The 21,298-nt window shown below is 38.5% G+C and overlaps 1 protein-coding gene across 4 annotated transcripts; it reads right to left on the bottom strand.

The window, feature by feature from the left end:
* Positions 1 to 2,118: 2,118 nt before the first annotated feature.
* rbbp6 (retinoblastoma binding protein 6) lies at positions 2,119 to 20,410 on the bottom strand. Of its 4 annotated transcripts, XM_028043014.1 has the most exons (20): positions 19,808 to 20,410; positions 17,831 to 17,936; positions 16,696 to 16,744; positions 14,527 to 14,571; positions 14,330 to 14,418; positions 14,102 to 14,198; positions 12,225 to 12,364; positions 11,910 to 12,082; positions 11,422 to 11,525; positions 11,130 to 11,288; positions 10,832 to 10,986; positions 10,168 to 10,270; positions 10,021 to 10,087; positions 9,859 to 9,901; positions 9,468 to 9,785; positions 7,894 to 8,004; positions 5,561 to 7,573; positions 4,849 to 4,987; positions 4,360 to 4,454; positions 3,361 to 3,551 (listed from the first exon to the last, which is right to left on the bottom strand). In XM_028043014.1, the coding sequence occupies exons 1-20, from the start codon at positions 19,971 to 19,973 to the stop codon at positions 3,512 to 3,514; spliced, it is 4,212 nt and encodes a 1,403-aa protein (XP_027898815.1). In that variant the 5' UTR covers positions 19,974 to 20,410; the 3' UTR covers positions 3,361 to 3,511. The 4 variants fall into 4 exon arrangements, with proteins under 4 accessions (XP_027898811.1, XP_027898812.1, XP_027898813.1 ...); XM_028043010.1 differs by lacking the exon at positions 4,360 to 4,454 and having other exon boundaries at positions 2,119 to 3,551; positions 19,808 to 20,405; XM_028043011.1 differs by lacking the exon at positions 4,360 to 4,454 and having other exon boundaries at positions 2,119 to 3,551; positions 4,849 to 4,984; positions 19,808 to 20,404.
* Between the last annotated feature and the right edge of the window lie 888 nt (positions 20,411 to 21,298).

Raw genomic sequence — 21,298 nt, 5'->3', positions numbered from 1 at the left:
TGGTGCTCTTCAGGCAGACCTGGCACCGTGCCGGAGCTGAAACGTCGGCATTCATCAGCAGCACAAAGAAGGGAACACGGAAGAAAGACAGAAACAAAGCAAGAAAAGGAACACAAATAAGGAGAAAACAGGCAAACAGGAAGGAAGTTGCTGCAGCGGATGTCGGGACAACAGGCAACTACATGAGGCTGAAGTATAAATCTAAGATTGAATACCTCGTTTCTTGTTCACACTACTTTGGTAGGGCAGGAGGGATGTTCCTCTTGACTGCTACAAGGTGGACCTGTCTGCCTCCCTGGATTTTTGTGCATTGCTCTAATCTTTTTTCCCCATTTCACCCTTTTCTTTCTCCATCCAAATTTGGCTCAGTGCAGATCCCTTCCTTCCTTCACCCCACTATTGCTGTATAGATCTGTCGTTGCCTTTTATATGCTCTGTTAGAAATGGTGAGTCTGCTTGTCTGCTGAGCGTCCCACACCAGACATAACACACAATGATGCACAGATTGATGTTATTTTCCCAGTTGCACGTCCCAGAGCAAATCGGCAAACAGCAGACAGAACACACTGAAGTTTAGTAGCTGACGCTGAGGATAAAAACAGCAGAGGATACCTTTTTTCTTTAAGCTCTGAAGACGCCAGACTGTCCCAAGTGTCCTTGCATCCCTCTGTCAAAGGGCTGGACGGCGGCCAAGTCGGGGCATCCCTCACAAACGATTTCCCCGGTTCGGTCCCAGCATCCCTTGGCGCTGATTTCCTCACACAGCAACACAACATGGAAAGCACAGAAAGGCACACAGGGGCTGGATATTTGCCATTTTTCATGCAGCGAGTTAATGAAGCACAAAACGATTGGGAAGAAATCAGCAGACAGAGGGCACGACAATCCCATCCAGCACAGACAGCAGCGTTGCTGAGCACGGCTTTTATTTTGGTGCAACACAAAGCCCCAACTAGAAATGCAAAAACATTCAATATTAGCATCCATGCATCCTTATCCTTGTTAAGGTACTGGTTTATGCATGATTTATGTGTGAATTACACAAAAATGTATCTTAAATGAGAATGCGTTTTCCTAGCTTATAGATTATTTTAAGGGCTGCTGCAGATCATATTTATTTATTTTTAGCTATTAGATTTTGACTTCAGGGCGTCCAGAAAGTTTTCATCATTTATCATTTATCTGATGGAGGCGACAGATAAAATTGGGCTGGCACACAAATCCAAAAAAAAAGAGAAAAAAAAAAGGCTTTCTGAAACAGTTTTGAGTTTTATTATGACTTCAATAAGTCAATATCACCTTTCAATATCATTAAAAGTTTAATATAACTAAATTCACAAAGTGAAACTCAAAACCATTCATAGGTTGCCAGGTTTGATGAATTTTTGTGTTCATTTAGTTATTTCGTCGCTAATGGAAATCCAAAATTCAGTTTCTCGGAAAATCAGCGTACTGTGCGAGACCCGTTCCTAATGGAGAAAATAAAGGAAAGAAAACTAGCAGAAGTATTAGCTTAGTGCATTCAGTGGTTTCATATATCTGTTCTGGTTAGGAGGTTCAGGAATTTGACAGCAAGATGCTGCAAAACTAACAAAAAAAAAATGCTGAAGAAACTCCTGAGTCTTTATGAATTACAGGCTGTCTTGATGCATTGGTAGGCATTCGGTAGGTTGTTGTTTATATCAGTTTCTTTTACTTCTCTTGATGTTTTGCAAAATCTGGATTTTTAACAACCTATTAGAAGTTTTAATTTGTGTGGAGTTAATTTCTAACTGTAAAATACATTTTGATTTTATCATTTTTTTGTTTGATAATTCAAGTTTTAAATGTTTGATTTGGTCACAAATGTCTTCCCTACATGGTAAAACGTGGTGTTTATCAATTTGCTAGACTCATAAATAAAACAGGAAGGAAAAAAAAAAAAAGAGTTCAACAACAATTCAAATATGGTTCCTTTTTTATTTCCTCCAAACAGGAAATACGAGACTTTTTTTCTTTTGAATAATTAATTCAGCAGCAATTTATAACATTTACAAAACTAAAAAGAAAGAAACAAAATAAAAACAGCACAGAGGGTGGAAATCATAAATATTCACAGTATCAGTTCTGAATCAATCAGTTTCTTTTTAAGAATCCTCTAGCGACAACCCCCATGTGAGGCAAATTAAATTCCTGACTCATTTCCTGTCGGAGAGGAAGAGCCCCATTTCAGGTGTCACACTGCAGCAATGTAGCTGCTGGTGGTCATCAGTGCGCCAAGCATGTGCAAATTCAAGTAACTTAAAATTGCTCGCAAACATTGTTGACATTTGATTCTGCACACATTTTCTTTCACATCATATTTAAAGTGCTTTTCCTTCACAATCTGTCTGCGAGCGTTTGGCTTGATGCACGTCAGATTTGACAGATCTCTACGTGATACGGAAAGTACCCTGGTTATATAATAAAAAAAAAACAATTATTGGAATAAATCCAGGCACCTCTTTGGTCAGGAAAGGAAAACATCATTCAAGTTGCTTTTTTTTTTTTTTCTAAGAGTAAAGAAAATTTAACAGAGCAGGAACTCTCCTCCTCTTGCCTTGTCGACATTGTGTTTGAACTTTTTCTCTGCAGTCGGTGGTTTTCTTTCAGACTTCTCCCTATTCGTCCCTGCTGCTCCTGCGGCTTGCTGAGGAATAGACGCTGCTGCTGCTACTGCTGCTGGATCTGCGTCGCTCGTCCAGTCTCTGGGCGTTTTTCTCCCTCCGACTCCATCCTCCTCCCTCATCTCCAGCAGCTTTCCTTTCGTTTCCCGGTTTCTCTGCTTTCTGTATCCTTTCCTCATTTCTGTTTTTGCTTTGCATGAATTCCCAGGTGGCGAGGCCTCTTTGAGAGCCTGCAGGTGGCTCAAAAGAGTGTGTGCCTCTGTCCCTACACTGGCTGTAAGCAGGTGGGAAGTGTTGAGTCCCAGGAGGTCTGTCTTTATAGCCGTAGTCCGCAGATTGACGGGGATAACTGTAGTCGTAGAAACGGTCTTTGTTTTGACTATTAATATCCAAGGATGCATCTCTGTGTCTTTTAGCTACATTTTGATCAGGCATGTAGGTGGATCTGGGAGGTTTTCTGCTATAACAAGAAGAACTCTGGTCACTCTCTCTCAGCAGGTTTCTCCACTCCGTATCTTTTGAAACCGAGTTGAACGCTGTTCTCTTTGACACTGGGGCATCCCAGTCTCTCCTCCTTTCCTCTTCCCTCACTCCTGGTTTTGACCTCTCGCCCTCTCTTTGTCTTTCATTAGTTCTCTCTCTGTCCCTCTCTCTCTCACTGCCACAAGAGGGAGCCACACTGGAGTATGACCCAGAAGAGGCAGAGTTTCTCTCCTTCTCCTGGTCTCTGCCTCCCACGGTCACCCTGTTCCTGTCTCTCGCTCGCTCCGTTGATCTGAGACTCTTCTGTTCATTGTCTTCCACTGACTCGATGTTGGTTGTCGTCTCTGACGCCTGAGGCAGAGTGGCCTTAACTTCTCCTTTCGTCACATCTTTTTCAGTTTTCTCCCGCTTGGAGTGAAGTACCTGAAAAATAAGTTAAATATGACGTTTTTGTATGTGGAAAATATCCTGTGCACTGGTTGCTCTTATAAAAGAGAATGCAAACATAAGGAAGGCACAGTAACAAACTGAAGATAGTTTGGCAACAAAAATCCATACATTTGTCTTCATTGTATAAGCAGAAATATAGATTTTTTTTATATTGTGAAATTCAAACAGCTTTAATCTATCAAAACATTACCTAATGCATTTTTCAAAAGCATTAAATAGTGAATGCTTATGAAAGCAGTGGTTTAGTAAAATGCACCAATCACAAATTTTATTCAATTGATTTCAACCAACTTTTGAAAAATATAAATATAAAAGTATAAATGGCAATTTCTTTCCCAATTTAAGAAATCAAGAATGAAACGGTCAGCAACTATAATATTAATAAATCAAATAAATTTTTTTTTCTCATAAGAAAAGCCCTAAGCATCAGTGTAAATCTACAATTACAGTTCATTTCTTCAAGTCATGGGATGTACAGTGAACAAAAAGAAAGCATTACTCCTATAGAACATATTATAGTTACCATGAAAATGTAATATGCATGACTGCCACTTTTTCCATAAGAGGAAAAAAACACCGATTTACTGTTGTGTTACGACAGTAAATCACTTATCCATTCATTCTCTTTCTGAAATCAAAATATTAGATTATTTGTATTCAGTCAGAGCTGCACAGCTCTGCAGTCAAACAGGCTTTCAAGAATAAAGATATTCTCACAATTCACAACTTTACAGTATAAAGGAAAACAATCTGTAGAGTTTCTAGAAATGTGGACTCTCACCCCTCGCTCTGAGCTTCCCAAAAGACTGTCTGTTGCTGTAAGTTCAACCTTCCTGTTATCTGGTGAGGACTCAGTCCCTTTTTAAAAGTTGCAACCTGAATGAAGAGCAGACATGCCTCTGTGAAAAATACAGTTTCCTGTCTAGAAACTTCTGCCTTCACTTTAAGCCTCTAACACAGAAAAAAAGTCTAACTTTGAGTCATCTACCCACAGCTGCAACCTTATCAGAACAACCTGTTGGTACTTTGCTTAGTGCGGTGATTTATTCATTAGTAAGAATAGATAGCTGCAAACTGAGCTCTGCAAGTATTAATTGCTTAGACATATCTGAATGAATGTTGAAACTGTAATTTTTACAGCTGTTTGTGTTGTAGTCCGTGTCAGGAATCACACAGCCGGATAAAATCAAGTCCTGAAACCAGTTGCTGCTGCTGTCATACCAATGCAGCTTCGTCTGCACAGAAAAATAATAATAAACTACTACATTACCTGTAGATTCAGCTGTGTGGGTTCATTCTGTGTGACTTCAGCTTGGTCGTTTAATTTCTCTTCCAGAAGTTTTCTCCCTGCCATCGTCGCCTCCAGGCTGCCTTCAGCACCACGGCTGCTCATTAAAGAGGCTTTACTGCTTTTACAAACACACACAAACAGGTTTCAAAAAAATCATAAATAATATATATTCATATATATATATATATATTCCTTTATTTAATCAGGTAAACCCCGTTGAGATCTAGATCTCATTTTCAAGAGGGACCTGAGCAAATAATGTAGTGAAGTAACGTTTTAAAAAAATATGTAGTAACGTTTTAAAAAAATATATCTCATTTTCAAGAGGGACCTGAGCAAATAATGTAGTGAAGTAACGTTTTAAAAAAATATGTAGTAACGTTTTAAAAAAATATATCTCATTTTCAAGAGGGACCTGAGCAAATAATGTAGTGAAGTAACGTTTTAAAAAAATATGTAGTGCCTTACAAAACCCTTTGAACATTGATGTCAGCCTCTAAAATAACACATTCAAGTTTATCAAGTTAATGCGGCAAAATGTGAAAAGTTCAAGGGTATTAATACTGTTCGGACACTTGGTTTGTGGAAAAGCCCACTGATTATATAACACAATTGAAAGAAAAAGCTAATAAAGGCCCTTATTAACTGTAATTCATAATGAACTTGAAATAAGATTCAGAATAACTCTGACCTGCTGTGCTTTAAAGTCTCGTTCTGTCGATGGATTTTTGTTTTGCTTCTCTGTGAGCTCGATCTCACGGCGTTGTCTTCTTTCTGTGCTTCGACTCTGTTTCCTCTGCCTGCACCAACTTTCTCTAGCTGAGGTAGGATATTCTTGTGACCTCCACAGCCATCCTTTTCTCTCTCTGCCTTTTCTGCCTTTCCTGTTTTTTGCTCCCTGCCCTCCACTCCTTCAAGTGCACAGTGCCATAAATCCAAGTCATCCTCTCTCTTCTTCTCCCCCCTGTCCTTTTCTTCCCGTTTAGGGATTTTCATAGACACGTCCTTCTTGTCAACACTAGAGGTAGCTTTGTTTCCTGACTCTCTAATATCTTTTAAAAGAGATAATATTTTCTCCTGTGACTTAACTCCAGGGCTTGATTCTCTGTTTTCTTTTGCTTCAGTTCTTGTACTTTCTTCCGTAGCCTTCTCCTCTGTACCTCCTGAGAGCTCTGTCCTCTCGCCAGTACAGATCTCCAAACCAGAAGAGTTCTGTTCAGTCTTCTCATCCTTCCTTTTCCCATCCAAGTTGATATTGATACTTATCTTCTTCTGAGACATTACCTTTACCCCTCCTTCCCAGATGTCTTTTTTAGCCAGAGGTGATGCTTCACTCTCTTTCTTCTTCTTCTCAGTAGTTTGCGTTCGTCTGTCAGACGACTTCAGGGATTCACTTTCAAGGCTTTTGGGTTCTTCTGCAACTTTAGGTTGGAGGCATTTGCAACTTTTAGTCTTAGTAGGAAGATCCTTGTGTTTTTTATTTCTCTCCTCATCCTGTTTCTGTCTCTTTTTGTCCTGCTCTGATTTTGAGTCAGACGTCTTGCTGCCTTCGGGGTGCTGGTGCACTTCTGACATATTTGAATCTGCGCTGGGTTTTGTTTTGCGTTTTCTCTCTCTGTTTTGACAAGAGTTCAAACCTTTGTCCTTTCTAAGCTCTTGCTGTGTTTCTAATTTAGTTTTGTCTTTGGGTTTTTCTTTCTTTTCTTTGTATAGAGGTTGATTTAGTTTTAGAAGAGGCTGGATTGATTTTAAGGAGTCGCTGACAGTCCCTTTGTGCCGTAGCGGTGAGCCATCCTCGCAGCTGTTTGGTTCAGTTTTGCGCCTCCTCTTGTCTTGCCTGAGAACATTTATGGAGCCAGAAAAGTCAGAAGATGGGGACTTCTTTGGTTTTTTCTTTTTCTCCTCATTTCTCAGGGTGCTGCAGTCTTCAACCTTTGTCTTCGTTTGTGGATTGTCATCTGTTTTCGCTTTTTGTCTACTTGCTTCCTCTCTGCTCTTTGTTAGAGAGTCTGGTAGACTGCTATCCCTCTCGAGGTTCTCCTTCATGTTGTCCGTGAGCTGAACCTGGACTTCTGATGGCGTGGGGGATTTGTCATTGCAACAACGAGAGGGTGAAGAATGGTCGTCATTGACTTTAGGGGATGAACAGCTGTCACTTGAGAGGTGACATATCGGGGAGTGACGGTCATTTGAGGAATTAGAGCCACTGTAATTAGAGTCCTCAGATGTAGGCGAGCCATCGCCCTTCCTCACCGTCTCTCCCTCTTGTTTTAGGTAGAAAGAGTCCTGACTAAACAGTGGTGGCGGTGGAGGCGGGGGAGGGAAAGGCAGATGGTGAAACTGGCTGATATAGTTACTGAAGTATTTATCATACCATTCTTGGTACTCCTTCTTCCAATGAAGGTAGCACTGCCTCTCCAGCTCCAGGCAACTTGTGTCACTCAAACCCTTAAGACCTGAAGACTTTCTTGCTTCCCTGGCTGAGCGCTCCCCGCGCCTCTTCGAGCCGTGGCTGCTCAAACCCGACCGCCTGCTGTGGTTCTTCTGGCTGTGGTCCGAGGACGACTTGGATCTAGAATGGGAACTACTTAGAGGTGAAGAAGACGAGGACGGGGTAGGAGAACGAGGCCGTTTGTAGCCAAAAGACCTGGAGGGGTTGGAGTGGCTGTGGAAGGCTCTGTGACTTGAGTGAGGAGAGCGATGCCTGGAGGGAAAGAAAACAAAAAAACAAATGGAGTTGGACACTCTCACTCAAGGCAATACTAATGTTTCAAGAATGAAAGCTGCATATATAGTTGGTATAAAATGTTAGAGAGAATTCAAAATATGAACTTGGAAATAATTTTGCATGTAATTTAGCATAGCAAAATGCTGTACATCAGTAATAGCAGATTATTAATAGCAGTTATTCTGGATCTGGCATCCTGGGCCAAATGTCCATAAAGCTGCAAGGAGATTCTTACTGCACTTGAAGTGGTCTTGAGCCAGAAACAACACCCCTCAGCGAGCAGGAGAAAGAAATACCTTGATCTGGAGCGGGAGCGGGATTCAGAGTGACTGGATGATCCAGAGTAAGAGCGGGACGATTTGGAGGACTTTGAAACAGAGTGAGAAAAGGACCGTTTGTGAGGCGACCTGTGTAAGAGAGATGAGAGGATATATCCAGAAACTACTGTTTAGTATCGGTTCTTGGAGTTAATTATGTTTTCTAGGGAAATATTTTTTTCCGTTCAAAGAAAAAAAAAACAGACCTGGAAAAGTCACCACTAATACTTTTCTGAGGCTCTATGGACAATATTTTCCTCTGTCCAGCATTAATCTTAAATCTCAATGAGACTGGAGACACTAAAATAAATCTTGGGTTTTTCAGCTTTTGCACTTTTTTTCCCCTCAGAAAAATGAATGACTACAATTCTGATATTGACATAATTTCCCTCCAAATCAACAATCTACTAATTAGTAGTGAAACATTTGAGAAAAGGGGAATTTATCACAGAGGAACTGGCTTCCATCTGTACCTTTTGTACTGGTTCACACAGAGTCCCATTCATCAGTGTCAGAAGTCAAAGACGAGGTAAATGAGCAATGCTGCTCATCTCGTTACAGGACGGTGTTGTAGATCTGTAGCCTGATTGTTTTCTACAAATGGCAACAGCTGCTAAACTCAGATGTCAAACCGTCTGAGTTGATCACGCAACCACTAAACTCTGAAATACGTTCAAAAAGGAGATCACACAATGCAACCCACAGAAACCAAAGGATCTATTACTGATAATTCAAATGTTTGTGGGAACGCCTACAGCCATTTTGTTCATCCTCTCATAGACCGAAGGAGCAACTTTTATTATTTTCTGTAGGAATCAAACTTCCATCCACTCTGACCTGGTTTCCAGGTGTTTTTATAGTTGCAAAATTTCCCGAAATCCACACAGTGTTCTCACATGTGGCTCAAGCATTCTGCTGCAGTCATACAGTGAAAAAAAACATTTGGAGAAATTTGATTAAAAAAATATGTAGCTAAGCAAAAACAAAGAAAATACAATTTACTTCTCAAAATAACTGATAAGCTGTAATTAACAGTTTGTGTTGACACCTGGATGCTAGTTTTAAAGGGGGAGATTTTAGCTAAATTGAAACTATGATTTACAACCAAAATAAAGCAAATACTGACCATGACATGCTGCTGTGTAAAGAACAAACTATATCTAAATTTTAATTGATTGATTTTATAGAAAAGTTTGACAAGTTGTTTCAATGCAAGTCAAAAACACTTGAATTGTTGGGGTTTGCTTTACAAAGATATTAGACATTAAATCTAAATGGGGTAAATTTACATTTCTTATTTCCAATTCAAAACGACTCAGTTATTATATTCTCCAAGAGCAGCTTATGTTTTTGCATAACAAAGTTATTTGAAGAATTTGGACAACACATGACCCACTGCTAGATTTTAAAAGATGCAAAGAAGCTTAAGAAGAAGCTTATAAATTCATACAATTTATACATTTTTATACTGCATCACTGAAACACTTTAGGAATTAAAACTATAAAAGCTGGCTGCCTGGGATAGATGTTAAACATCTGAATATTTGCTTTACCTCTCTTTTTTCTTCCTCTGAAACCTGTACCACTCCTTCGGGATTAAAACAGGGATAGACGATGTGGTGGAGGAGCAGAGGGATGGGAGCGGGGCTCCAGGTGGGATTGGAAGCTTCCAGGCGGGTGTGGTCGGTGGGTATCCAGGGAGGTAGCTGCTGAGAGGCTGGTGGGTTGGAACAAATGTGTGAAAGGGCGGCGAGCGAAACAGAGGCAAAGGTGTGGTCTGCAGTGAAGAGTATGATGATGAAGAGGAGCGAGTTCTGTGCTGCTCTGAGTTAGATTCAGTCAGGCTTCCAGCAGGAAAAGTGGACATGATGCTGAGGAGCGGAGTAAAAACATCTCAGACTCAAAGAGACGGAGTTAAAACCAGAAACGTTCTCAAACACATACCTGTCCCTGGAGGCTGATGACCCAGAGGGTCTTGTGGTTGAATCTGTGGATTCAAATTTTTTTAAAAAATAAAATCGATTTAATCTACTTACTAATCAAAACAAATATATACCAAAAAACAAACAGAAGAGAATATAAAATTACAGATTAAGAGTTACTGACCAGAAGACGGTTGGCTTTGTTTGACACATATAGTCTGAAGCTGTTCTGTTCCCTCAATAGAGTTTACCTGAAGACACAGAAAAATAAAACATTATTAAGAACAGACATAGTATGGTCGTGTGTTTCATTGACATCGAGTCTCCTCACTAGTGGGATCAGCTGGGAGGGAGCGTCAGGCAAATCTTTATTAGAAGCCAGGCCAGACAGAGCAACAGCTTCTAAATCATCGGGTGTCTTTTCTGGTTCCTCACTGAGGAAGAAAAACAAAGAATAAGCATCACATGAATACCTCCATTTTTATTACCATAGTTTATTCCGGTAGCATAATTTGTCAAAGAAAACCACACAAAATCAAACCTTTAATTAGATTACATTTATTCATTGGAGAAATAAATGATTTTAACAGATTTCCAGGTGCCACCATTGTTGTTTTCAAAGCAAGCCATTCATAAATGTAATTGAAGAATTTCCTTAATTCATACAAATTGATCAGATTTTTATTTTTCATTGATCCTATTTGCAACTGTGCCACCAGTAAGAGCTGTTGGAAATTTGTTGAACAATGTAAAGTGAACTAGAGAATAAATGCAAATAATACACATAACAAAACTTTTGAGAAAAATGAAAATAAAACAAGCAATAAATCAAAACAATAATAATAATACTAAAGAAAACAGTCGAGTGTATCGTAAGCCTGTCAATGAAGATTCAAGCAGCAAAAATGGCATATCCTTCACCTCCAACAAGCACTGTAAAATTACAACTCATATTATCCTTTATCATAGATCTGTGTTTACGTGTGATTATTTACTTGTTGGATGTCACTCCAAGGCTTTGCTCAGGCTGGGTCGATGTACTCTCAGAGGAGTTCTCAACAGGTGAAGGTTCTGGAGTTGCTGGGCGGCCTTCGGCGGTTTGTGATAAGAGCGGGGATTTTTCTGGTTTAGGCTTGTTCACCATCGACTCCTGAAAACCAAATATGACGAGAAAAACTAACTGAATGCAAAAAGCCTGAAGAGAACCAACGTTTTGCATTTTAACAAACGATAACGGCTTCACAAAAGTGCTAGAAGCAGACAAGAAACTTCATGTTTTAGTAAATTATTTACCTGCTCAGTGCAGGGTGACTGGAGAGGTTTCTTGGTCTTGTTCTGAAGGGTGGAAGCGGTCAGAGTGGGGCCAGGGCTTGGCTTTGGGGTAGTGTTCTGAGACAAAGACGTTCTCTGGATTTTGCCCGAGCCTCGTTCTTTTTTAAAGTTATTCACAGCCTGCGTTGGGTATTATAAAAATAGTCAAATTATTGCAATGTAAGCATTTGCATACAAACGGAGAAAAATATATGGATGGTAAGCCTAGACTAAAAGAGATGAAGTATTACATTCACGATGTCTGTTCATTTACCTGTCTAAGAAATTTATTGGCAATCAAGGTATCAGGGGAGACGTCTGATTGGCCACATGTAGGGCACACATGGGTCTCCGACTCAAGCAAGGCAGTTCGAATACCTGGACACAACAAAAATGTTCTGCTTTTCAACACAAAGGTTCAGCAGGATTTTTATAACTTTGGGGAAGGACGGCATGCCGTGGTGGCGTAAGGGAATAGCACGACCCATGATTAGAGGCCTTGAGTCCTTGACGCGGCCGTCGCGGGTTCAACTCCCGGACCCGGCGAAATTTGCCGCATGTCCTCCCCCCTTTCCTATCAGCCTACTTTCAAAAAAAAAAAAAAAAAAGGGACACTAGAGCCCACAAAAAGACCCCCTGGCAGGGTACAAAAAATATATTAAAACAAAAACAAAAAAAACTTTGGGGAAGGAAGCTAGTTTATACACGAGTAAAGTTAGTCAGATTTTAAGTGTAGGATGTGTGTGTGAGATGCAAACTCACAATCGTCACAGTAGCTATTTCCACAGCAGGGTATGACCACAGCGTCACTCAGCAAGTCATGACAAATTAAACAGAGGAGTTCATCAGGTATGGGTTCTTCCTTTTCTTCACACTTAGGTTGCTCCTGTGGAATAAAAGGAGGCTTCTCCTTCTTACCAACAGCATACGCCTCACTGCAATCGTAAGAAGGGGAAAGCACCAGGTCTTTATGCAAATCTACTCACTAAATTATTTCATCTGACACAAAATAGGAAAGAGTTCACATATATTAAACTATTCATACAAAATAATAGATCAACTTTGTTCCACACTCACGCATCTATGGCAGGAATTGCATAACGTCCACAACTGGTCAGCATGACTCCCTTAATATTAGGATCGTCCACCTCAACCATGAAGGATCGAGGGATTCCTGTGCTCTTCTTTATCCTCGGAGGAGCCTCAAAATTTTTATCCTGCAGTCAAACGCTTTCTTTCAAATTTACTGCAATGCAGACTGATTTTAAACATCCAGTCCAGTGTATTTAACCAAACTTTGAAAACCATGAAAAGAAAACAGCAGATTAAACACATTGTTGCCTCAAAGTTGGGTATTTACACTCATTTCCTCTAAAAATCTCCACGACAAGGTGGTGCAGACAACAAAGAAACAAATTAGGTTTTATGTCAAAAATTCGTCATACTCCATTTGAAGGACAAGGATACCAGGTAGTTGAATACATGGCTCATAACTGGAGCTTTCGAGAACTTGTAGACTTGCAGAGTGTGTAAAGAAACATTTCAAAAAATTTGAATGTTGCACAAAATTTTTAGATTTCTCGTCGGTCACCCGAGAAAGCTAAACCGTTACTTTACAGAGATTTATACCCAGTAAAATATTTCAAGTTTTTAATTTTTTGCCATTTTAATGAATTTGGTTTACAGGTAATGAAAGCCCAAAAATTCAGCATCTCAGAAAATTATTATATCACATCAGATCTGAGATGTGCTATATCTCAGATGAAGATGTATACAACCAATCACTTGATTCAGGTGTGTTGGAGCTGATCTAAAACTAGCATGTAGCACCAGCTTGAAGATGGGAGCTGGACAGCACTGATCTAGGTTTTCTGTATACATTTGGCTTGAGAAAATTAATTCAGAATCACACTCCATTAAATTCTACGACAGAGTATTAGGGGCATACTAAGAGAAAGAAAATTCAGACAATAAAGTCACAGCATTATGAGGATAAAATTGAAATTATACGAGATTATTGTAATATTCGTAATATCGGAATAAAGTCTTAATATCACGAGTTGTACAGGAATAAATTCCAAATATCATGAGCAGTTGTAAAATTTTTATGAGTCGTAATAAAAAGGGAATAAAGTCATAATATAAGAGAATAAGAAGAATAAAGTTGAAATACTGCGACTTTATTCTCGTAATAGTACAGCTGAATACTAATAATTTTAGATATTTTTTCATTTTGTTAGAGCAGCTCTAATACTCTGTTTTTCAATTCACTGTTACAAGTCATATTTATTAAAAATAAACAAAGACAAAATAACTACTGGTTTGTTTTAAAGTGATTTGCATCTCCAAAACAAAGTTGTTGGTGGTTGATATGACTGAACTGAAGTTTCACCATAAATCCAGCAGCCTGGTGCCCTGCAGACAGTCCTCTGGGGTCAACCTGAAACTGTTTAATTGGCCTCAGGAGGTTTGGACATTTCACTGTCAGCTAAAGCAACACTGCTGCCAACAGATAGACCTCTCAGGTGACACTGCTAGCCTTTTTATTTCTTCTTAAAAATAAAACTGAAGTATTAATGCAAATTATCTGCTTGTATAAGCAAGGCATGGTGCTACAAGCTTCATATATTTCTCTTTGACTGACCAGTAAGACTGTTGACATAATTTTATTACTGTGCAATTTAATTTGCTTGTGATAACTTGGGACTGATTTCAGCAGCAGTCCATTAATGAAATAATAAAAAAAAACCACATTAAAACACCACGGGTGTGTTGGAGCTGATCTAAAACTATATCAGCTCAAACGTTTGCTCAATCAAAAAAACCTCTAAAATCTCACAAAAAAACAACAGAAAAACTGAACATTTACATTTCGCTTATCTACAAATCTGCCTGACGTAACCAGAAACACTTGAGGTGCAGGCCTGTGCAGAGAGCGCACATCATGCACTTACCCCGCTCCCTGGGCAGTTCCTGATATGGTGTCCACCATTCCCACACCGATAACAGGCGTAGTTTTCTGGAAGGGTAGGGCCAAGCTTTGAGTTCATCCTACAGAATAAAAAAAGGCAAGAAAGAACATGATTTACAGCAAATTTTTTAAAAAAGTAACTTTTGAGCAATCTTCATAAATTCAATAATGAGTTGATATAAGAAAAAAATAAGTATCCTGAAACACCCACTTCATCATTTCACAGCTGGACTGATTCATCATAACTCTGATCTTATCCTCTTCTGAGACATCAGCTTCAGCCAAGTTAGCCATCTGCATCTACATGAATGATATAAACGACATAAAGGTAGTCAAATTTACTGCAGTTTATTTTAAACTGGTGCAAAGAACCCCCCTCTAAAATACACAAGATAAAAGCTGACATACCTTGGAGAAAAATGACAAAGCTCTGGTAGAGCTGGACTCACTGATCTGTTAAAGTTGGGGGAAAAAAACAACATGTAATAATTTCCCTTTGGAATTAACATTGCATTTTTGGAACGAATGAACTGAATTAAAACCACTCTTATAAAGTGGCAAGGACTACAGTGACGACACAATCCCCTGCCTGCTTAAGCCTACACACTGATCTCCATGTATAAAACTGTAAACCAACTCTTTTAGAGATTTTGCAGCAGCTACTTAAAGTTAACAGCTAATTTCAGTGGCATTTGTATAGATCTTTATAAAATCATAAATTCCGTAAAATAAAATAGCGGCTCCATAATGATAATTTCATTTTGCCAATGGTATGTTACGGTTATTACAGCTGCATCCTACATGCTAGCCAGTTTACATTAGCTTTATTCTCAAGGCAAATGTGACTAAGCTGATGTAAATCCTTGCAGAAATTTGCTAATTAGTGAATGAGAAACTTAAACTTTAAAGTAAAAATTTTATTTGTACTATTTATTTTTTCACAGTTGACAAAAATAATGCACGGTTCTCAATTTTTGCTTTAAAAAAAAATCTAAATTTTTAACCCCCTTTTCTCAGATCTTTTCTAAATATATAACTCAGTCTAAATGCAACTGTTCTTTGACAGCCTTATAGGTTTGCTAGAGGACATTAGTAAAAGATCATCATAAAGACCAAGGAGTCCATACAATCTGTAATTGAAAGAGTTTGGCCCAGACTGCTAGATTATGCAAACAGCCAAATAAGAGCATTACTAAGAGAAGAAGCAATGAGGTAACTCAGGAGGAGCTGCAGAGATTCATAATTCAAGTGGGAGAAGCTTGGTACATTTGGGGTGTATCAATTCTCCAGCTATAGCAAAATATATCAGTGGCAGCATCATGCGTGAAGATTTCAGATTTGTAAAAATGTCTGAACCCACATTTTTTGTTCTTTTCACACCTCAGTCTTTAATTTGTCAGTCCATCACTTAAAATACTTTGCAAGTTGTGGTTGTAATGTGACAACATGTACCAACATTTAATATGACTACTTCTGAAAGCCACTGCATCTGTACACAGATAACAGTAAAGAGTAAAAAATTTGTCATCTTGTCCATGTGCAATTTTACAGCAACAGTGTTCATTTTTTTATATTTACTAAACTGAACACTAAATTAATGTCCAAAATGTGTCAGGTAACAAAACTGTGAAAAAAAAAAAAAAAAGCAAAAAAAAAGCAAAACAAAAAAACCACAAAAAACATATCCCAGATTTTTACAAATCACTTTATTGAGAAAGCAAACAAAAAGGTGAGACGAGTAAGCAGTCCGTGTAAAACGTAAATTATTAAGAGGGGCAGATGCTTCACCTACTGAAAAACCAGAAAGAATATTAGGTCAGAGAACATAAATTTATACTGCACCATTTAAAAAAAAAATAGTTTTTGCCCCCTCTAATTTAAACAAAAGTGCAACTCTGAAAAGGTCAGCACTGTAACATTTAGGGCAAGTACTGTCAAATCTGATTATTTTTATTCTTAAAGCTAAAATATTTTTAATCTTCCTTGATCAGACTTATGTTTGTAAAAAGTAAGTTTAGTGAATAATAAAATAATCTTATTGTTGCTTAATAATGTCTGGTAGTCTACAGTTTAGATGCCCGTCATAAAAGCAAGCAGAAAACCCAGCTGAATGAAAAAGAGAAAAAAAGTTTTTCAAAGGAAACCCATTGGAGGTGGATCCGTTTTTAAGAGCTGAGGCAGGAGGAGAAACTGCCAGCTGATGGTTGACGGCGGAGCCATTAACTTAAAACAACAGTTGGTTTTATCAGCTGTGAATAGCTGGCATGCATGATAATGCCTGACCCACCCATGCAGCTCTCACATCCCAAACAGAAATACTGGAAGAGATCTGACAGTGATCAGTGTCTGGTGATTGTTTGAATACCAGCTGGAAGTTTAGCAGAGACCTTCCTGCATTTCAAATTGGGTTTTGTTGAAAATAAAAAAAATTTAATTTCTCTTACACCTATGTGAACCCCCCCCCCGAAAAGTAACTTCACACCAAGCAATTTGAAATGAAACTGAACAGAAAGGTATAGTAGTTAGCTTGTTATATTAAAATGTGTGTGCCTGTGTGTGTTGTGTTGGGTAACATACTGCTCTATGGGATCCAAAGGCTTTGGGAATCTGGACGTCTGATCTTTCTCTGAAACAGAAAAAAAATGTTTTAATAAACCCTCTAAGATGGGAATAAAAAATATATATTTACATTTGCTAACAAACAGTAAAGAAAATATGCAGCTTCCTTTGTAGGTGGATGAGTGGGAAGTAAATATATTTTAGCAGGAGTTCACATTTTGTAGAGTAGCTCTGGACGTTTTTCAGGTTCCCTCTACAAATACAAAGTCCAGGTAGTTGACAGAATCACAGAGGGGACATTTGGTAACTAAGTCAACTTGGAAAGAACTTTCCCAGTGAAATTGCAGGTTAATTAAAATATGCCATTACATCAAACTTACCCATTACCTTTTTTTTTTATTTTTTATAAACAATCAAGTTTTAAATAAACAGTATGTTGCCACATGTAACTTCTATCCACCTTTGAATCCTTACAGCATTTCCTTTAAAATAACAAAATATAGATGTACAGTCAGTATAAAAACATATTAGACCAGCCATTATCGCTGACTCAGTCTGTTCCAACTAGAACCTGATCTATAAAAACTATAAAACAGCTAGAGCTTAAAATAGCTTGAAAAAAACAAACAGACTTGTTCTATTCACCGATGCAACAACTGCTGTGCTAATTAGTGTTGAAGCAATATCCTGAGTCACTTAATTAAGCAAAGCAGCCTAAATAGCTGCCTCAGTGTACTGTATAATTACCATTTCTGTTGACGCTATCAAACATAGCTGATCCATAAATCCTAGCTATAATCATTTGATTATCTAACTTTAAGTCTGTTGAGAAAACCCATTTACTAAGGTGTAGCTAACTAAACAAACATCTGGGGAAATCAACCAAGACACTGGAAGTGGATTTTCTAATGAAAATGTTTAGCACATTACATAGCCTGAAGTTTGTGCTGTTTGAATTCACTCCGATACGTTGGATTAATCTTAACTTTATTGAATCTTTTGTCATTCTACGCTGTTGTAAGCCCTGTTGAATCTGAGTTTTTGCAGTCAACCGTTACTCGTCTAGAGGCAGGTCTCAGACGGCTAATGCTGGGTGTTGTCTTCTACAGCGGGCATGTCAACATCAATGAGGACAACTCAAAAGCACACGTACTTGTGGTTGGTCTTGCTATTTGAGCTGGACTTTGCTCCAATGAGGGGAATTCTCCTGACTATGACAGAGGAGCCTTTGGGGATGTGACCACCATCTTCTTTGAACTCTAAGGGTGAAAAATCATCAGTATAAAAGGGTTAAAACGAAAAATTTGCAATATTGAGATTTTCTTTCTGCAATTCGGAGTTTGAGATTAAAAAAGAAATTGTATAAAAACAGAATCGTGTAGAGACAAAATATTTAGCCCATTTGTGTTGCCTAGGGTTACCAGCACTCTCCAACCCTCTTGCTTTCATGTATTTTTGTAATTTGGGTTAAACTATAGACATCTAAATATATTAGAATATCATAAGGATAATTTATTTTACTAATTGAAATCAATGTGAGACTCATACCAGTTTGTTAAATACAGGGATAAATTGTAATTTTGATAATTATTGCCTAAAGAGTAATCTAATTTTTACAACTTACTGAAAAATATACATGACTGTATATTATATACAGTCAATACTTGATTGGGCTTCCTTTTTGCATGAATTAAAGCAGTATGGCTTATAGGAGCAAAGGAACAGCCTGGACATGTCACCATTTTAGAGTAGTAGTAGCTAAGAACATTTTTTTGGACTGTGGGAGAAACCTGGAGTACCCTGAGAGAACCCACACACGAAGGGGGAGAACATGCAGAAAGGCCTCACGACATCTTACTGCAAGGCAGCAATGCATCATGCACTCCAACATGCCTCAATAGTTCATATAAATAAATTAAACTAGACAAAACAGTGGTTTTTCTTTTCTTTTAAGTGGAAATGCACTGCTATTGCTTTTCACTGGCAAGTACCTCACTAAACATATTTGTTGTTGTGGTGGTAAATTGTTTGGAATAGGTTTCTTTTGAAGGGGCTATAAAATATAAACATTCTGAATATCAAAATTTATAAAAAAAAGTAAGACTCTGAAGCATTAGAGGGCTTATTATACTAGAATACAACTCAGAAAATATGTGGATTTGCAAGATTATGTCCTACCTTATTGTTTCCAAGTGTGTCACAAAAAAAAAGGACGCAAGAAACGCACAGAAACAATACCCTTGGCCTGAAGAAACATGGGGATAAGGTTTGAATCATGAAACAAAAACAGGTATTTAGGACACAAACACCCTTCATTATACTGCCCTGTTGATTCTTGAGTACCGAGTGGCTTTCAAAAATAATCATGCCCTTTCAAATTTTCCGTAGTTTGCTCCTTATAACAAAGCTTTTCCAAAGATAAACTTTAAAAGTGGAAGGCTTTTAAACGTGTTTTACAATTGTTACCCATTTTTTTCCCACTTCACACTATTTTGTGTTGGTCGGTCACTCAAAATCCAAATTAACTCCCACCACTGATGCTTGTAGTTGAAGGAAAGAAAATACAACAACATAAAGCATGCGAAATACCTCCTCGATGCAATGTGGGTCACGTTTTGTATCCAGCTCATTTTAATTCCTGAATCTCCAGTTAAAGGGTGTGCCTGCCTAGTGTTCAGTTTGCTTCTGCATTGTGTTTTTATCTTAAATCATACAGTCTGTGGCTGCATTTAAGCCTTTTGGCCATGAGTAATGTCTGCCTTTTCCACCCCTCGACCTTTGCTATTTTTAAACCAACATCTCCTGCAGAATGACAGCGCTGACACCACTGATCCACCCACGCCAGGCGGTTTAATTAAGGGGCATGAGGCGTGAATGCAGCAGGAATGTTTGCCCATTCATTACACCTCTTTTGTCCCGGTGCGACTTTTCTGGAGCCCCCAGTCAACCTGAAAAAGAGGTAACGGGAAGCCAGCTCCCATTAGACAGTTGTCAATGCCGGCCCACGTGTTTTCTTTCAAACTTTAAACCGTCAAACTGCATTTTAACCGTTAGGGGGGGGGGAAGCAACAATAAAACATATCAAGCTTACAATAACATGCATTTTGTTGAATTCATTTTATTTATTTACCTTCTTTGGTTTGTGCGTTTATGATCTGCAGGTCGCAGTCCCCGGCTCTGAGCTTCTCCCTGCCCATAATCTGCTTCTTCAAGTCAGTCAGCGAGATGTTCGGCCCATCAAAAACCACCGTGTCGTAGCTGAGTTTGGAGGAAAACTTATAATGAATATGAGCCATAGTGGACACAAGCTAAAAGCCTGGTTCTGGACCGCTAGGAAACTCAACAGCTGGTAGCTTTTCTCCTTTGACAGAACCCCCGCTTGTAACTAACTGTTACAGAGGTGAGGGGGTGGGGGCTAGCCGAGGTTAGCAGCAGCAGTTTGGCAAACAGCGTCGGTGGTCTGCCGCTAACAAGCTAGGTGGTTCATTGACTCCAACTGCCGGATTTAAGGTGGGTCTCACAGGATGACAACTCCCGGTTTCACTCGGAACAGGTGCGCAGACTCAGCCCGGACCGCATTCATTCAGTTTCAAATCTAATTTTAACTTTTATTCTCGCTAATGTCGCTCTCTTTCAATCCCGAGCGGAGTTCGCTGACAGAAACCACCAGCTGTTTCCACGAGCAACGGCTCGTCAGCAGAGTGCACGCACCAGACCGTGCTGCGTTCACGTGAACTCCGACACCCAGGTTCTGAAACGCGTTTTCTTTATTTTCCCCACATCAAACGTTTGGGTAAAAACACAGAGCGGAGTCTAGGGAAACGCTTAGAAATCTATACAAAGACTTCCAAAAATTCCTAAACTTATGCTATTTTAAATTCAACCATGTATCCCTGACTAGATTAAACAAAAATGAAAACAATTTGTCACCCTCTCAGGACATAGTTTGCTTATTAAAGATAAGAATTTATCAAGTCGGTATTCCCTGCGGCAACTCCCTAAAATTGTCAGTCACAAAGTGTTATTTGGACACAGTTGTAATGCAAAAGTAATCTTTTATACTGTATTGTTATGCTGATATTAAATAAGTGGGTTGATTTGAGTTAATATTATTTCCTTTATAACTTTCTCATCATTTTTTTAGTTAAAAAACTAACATATTAGTATGAACTGAGACAAATAAATATGTTAAAATATAGGTAAAAGTTTGTCGTTGTATAAAGAGTGATTATAATAATAGATTAACTGTTAAACTGTCACATTATTTGTAAGCAATCACCTAATTCTACTCAATTATTTTTTCGGTATTTCATAGTAGCCATATCACCAATTTTTCTTCTTACACTTGAACGCAGCATATTCCCACGACGAACGAGTGCACCTGTTTTGAGACAAGCAACCGTAGGAAAAAATAAATAAACAAAACAAAAAAAAAAAACAATGGATAACTATTAAACGTGCATCGTTAACTTGATCTAATTTGAAAGAAAAATGATTAATTGCTTTGATTATTTCTAGTAACGTAAAAATGACCCTTTGGGGTTAACATAGTAGTACTCCAAAATATAAAAAGCCAAAAATAAGTTAGGTATAATAACTAAAAAGAAAACAAAAATGACTT

Source organism: Xiphophorus couchianus, chromosome 16 (genome assembly GCF_001444195.1).
Source record: "Xiphophorus couchianus chromosome 16, X_couchianus-1.0, whole genome shotgun sequence".
Classification (NCBI taxonomy): Eukaryota; Metazoa; Chordata; class Actinopteri; order Cyprinodontiformes; family Poeciliidae; genus Xiphophorus; species Xiphophorus couchianus.
This window is presented reverse-complemented; position numbering and strand designations above follow the sequence as displayed.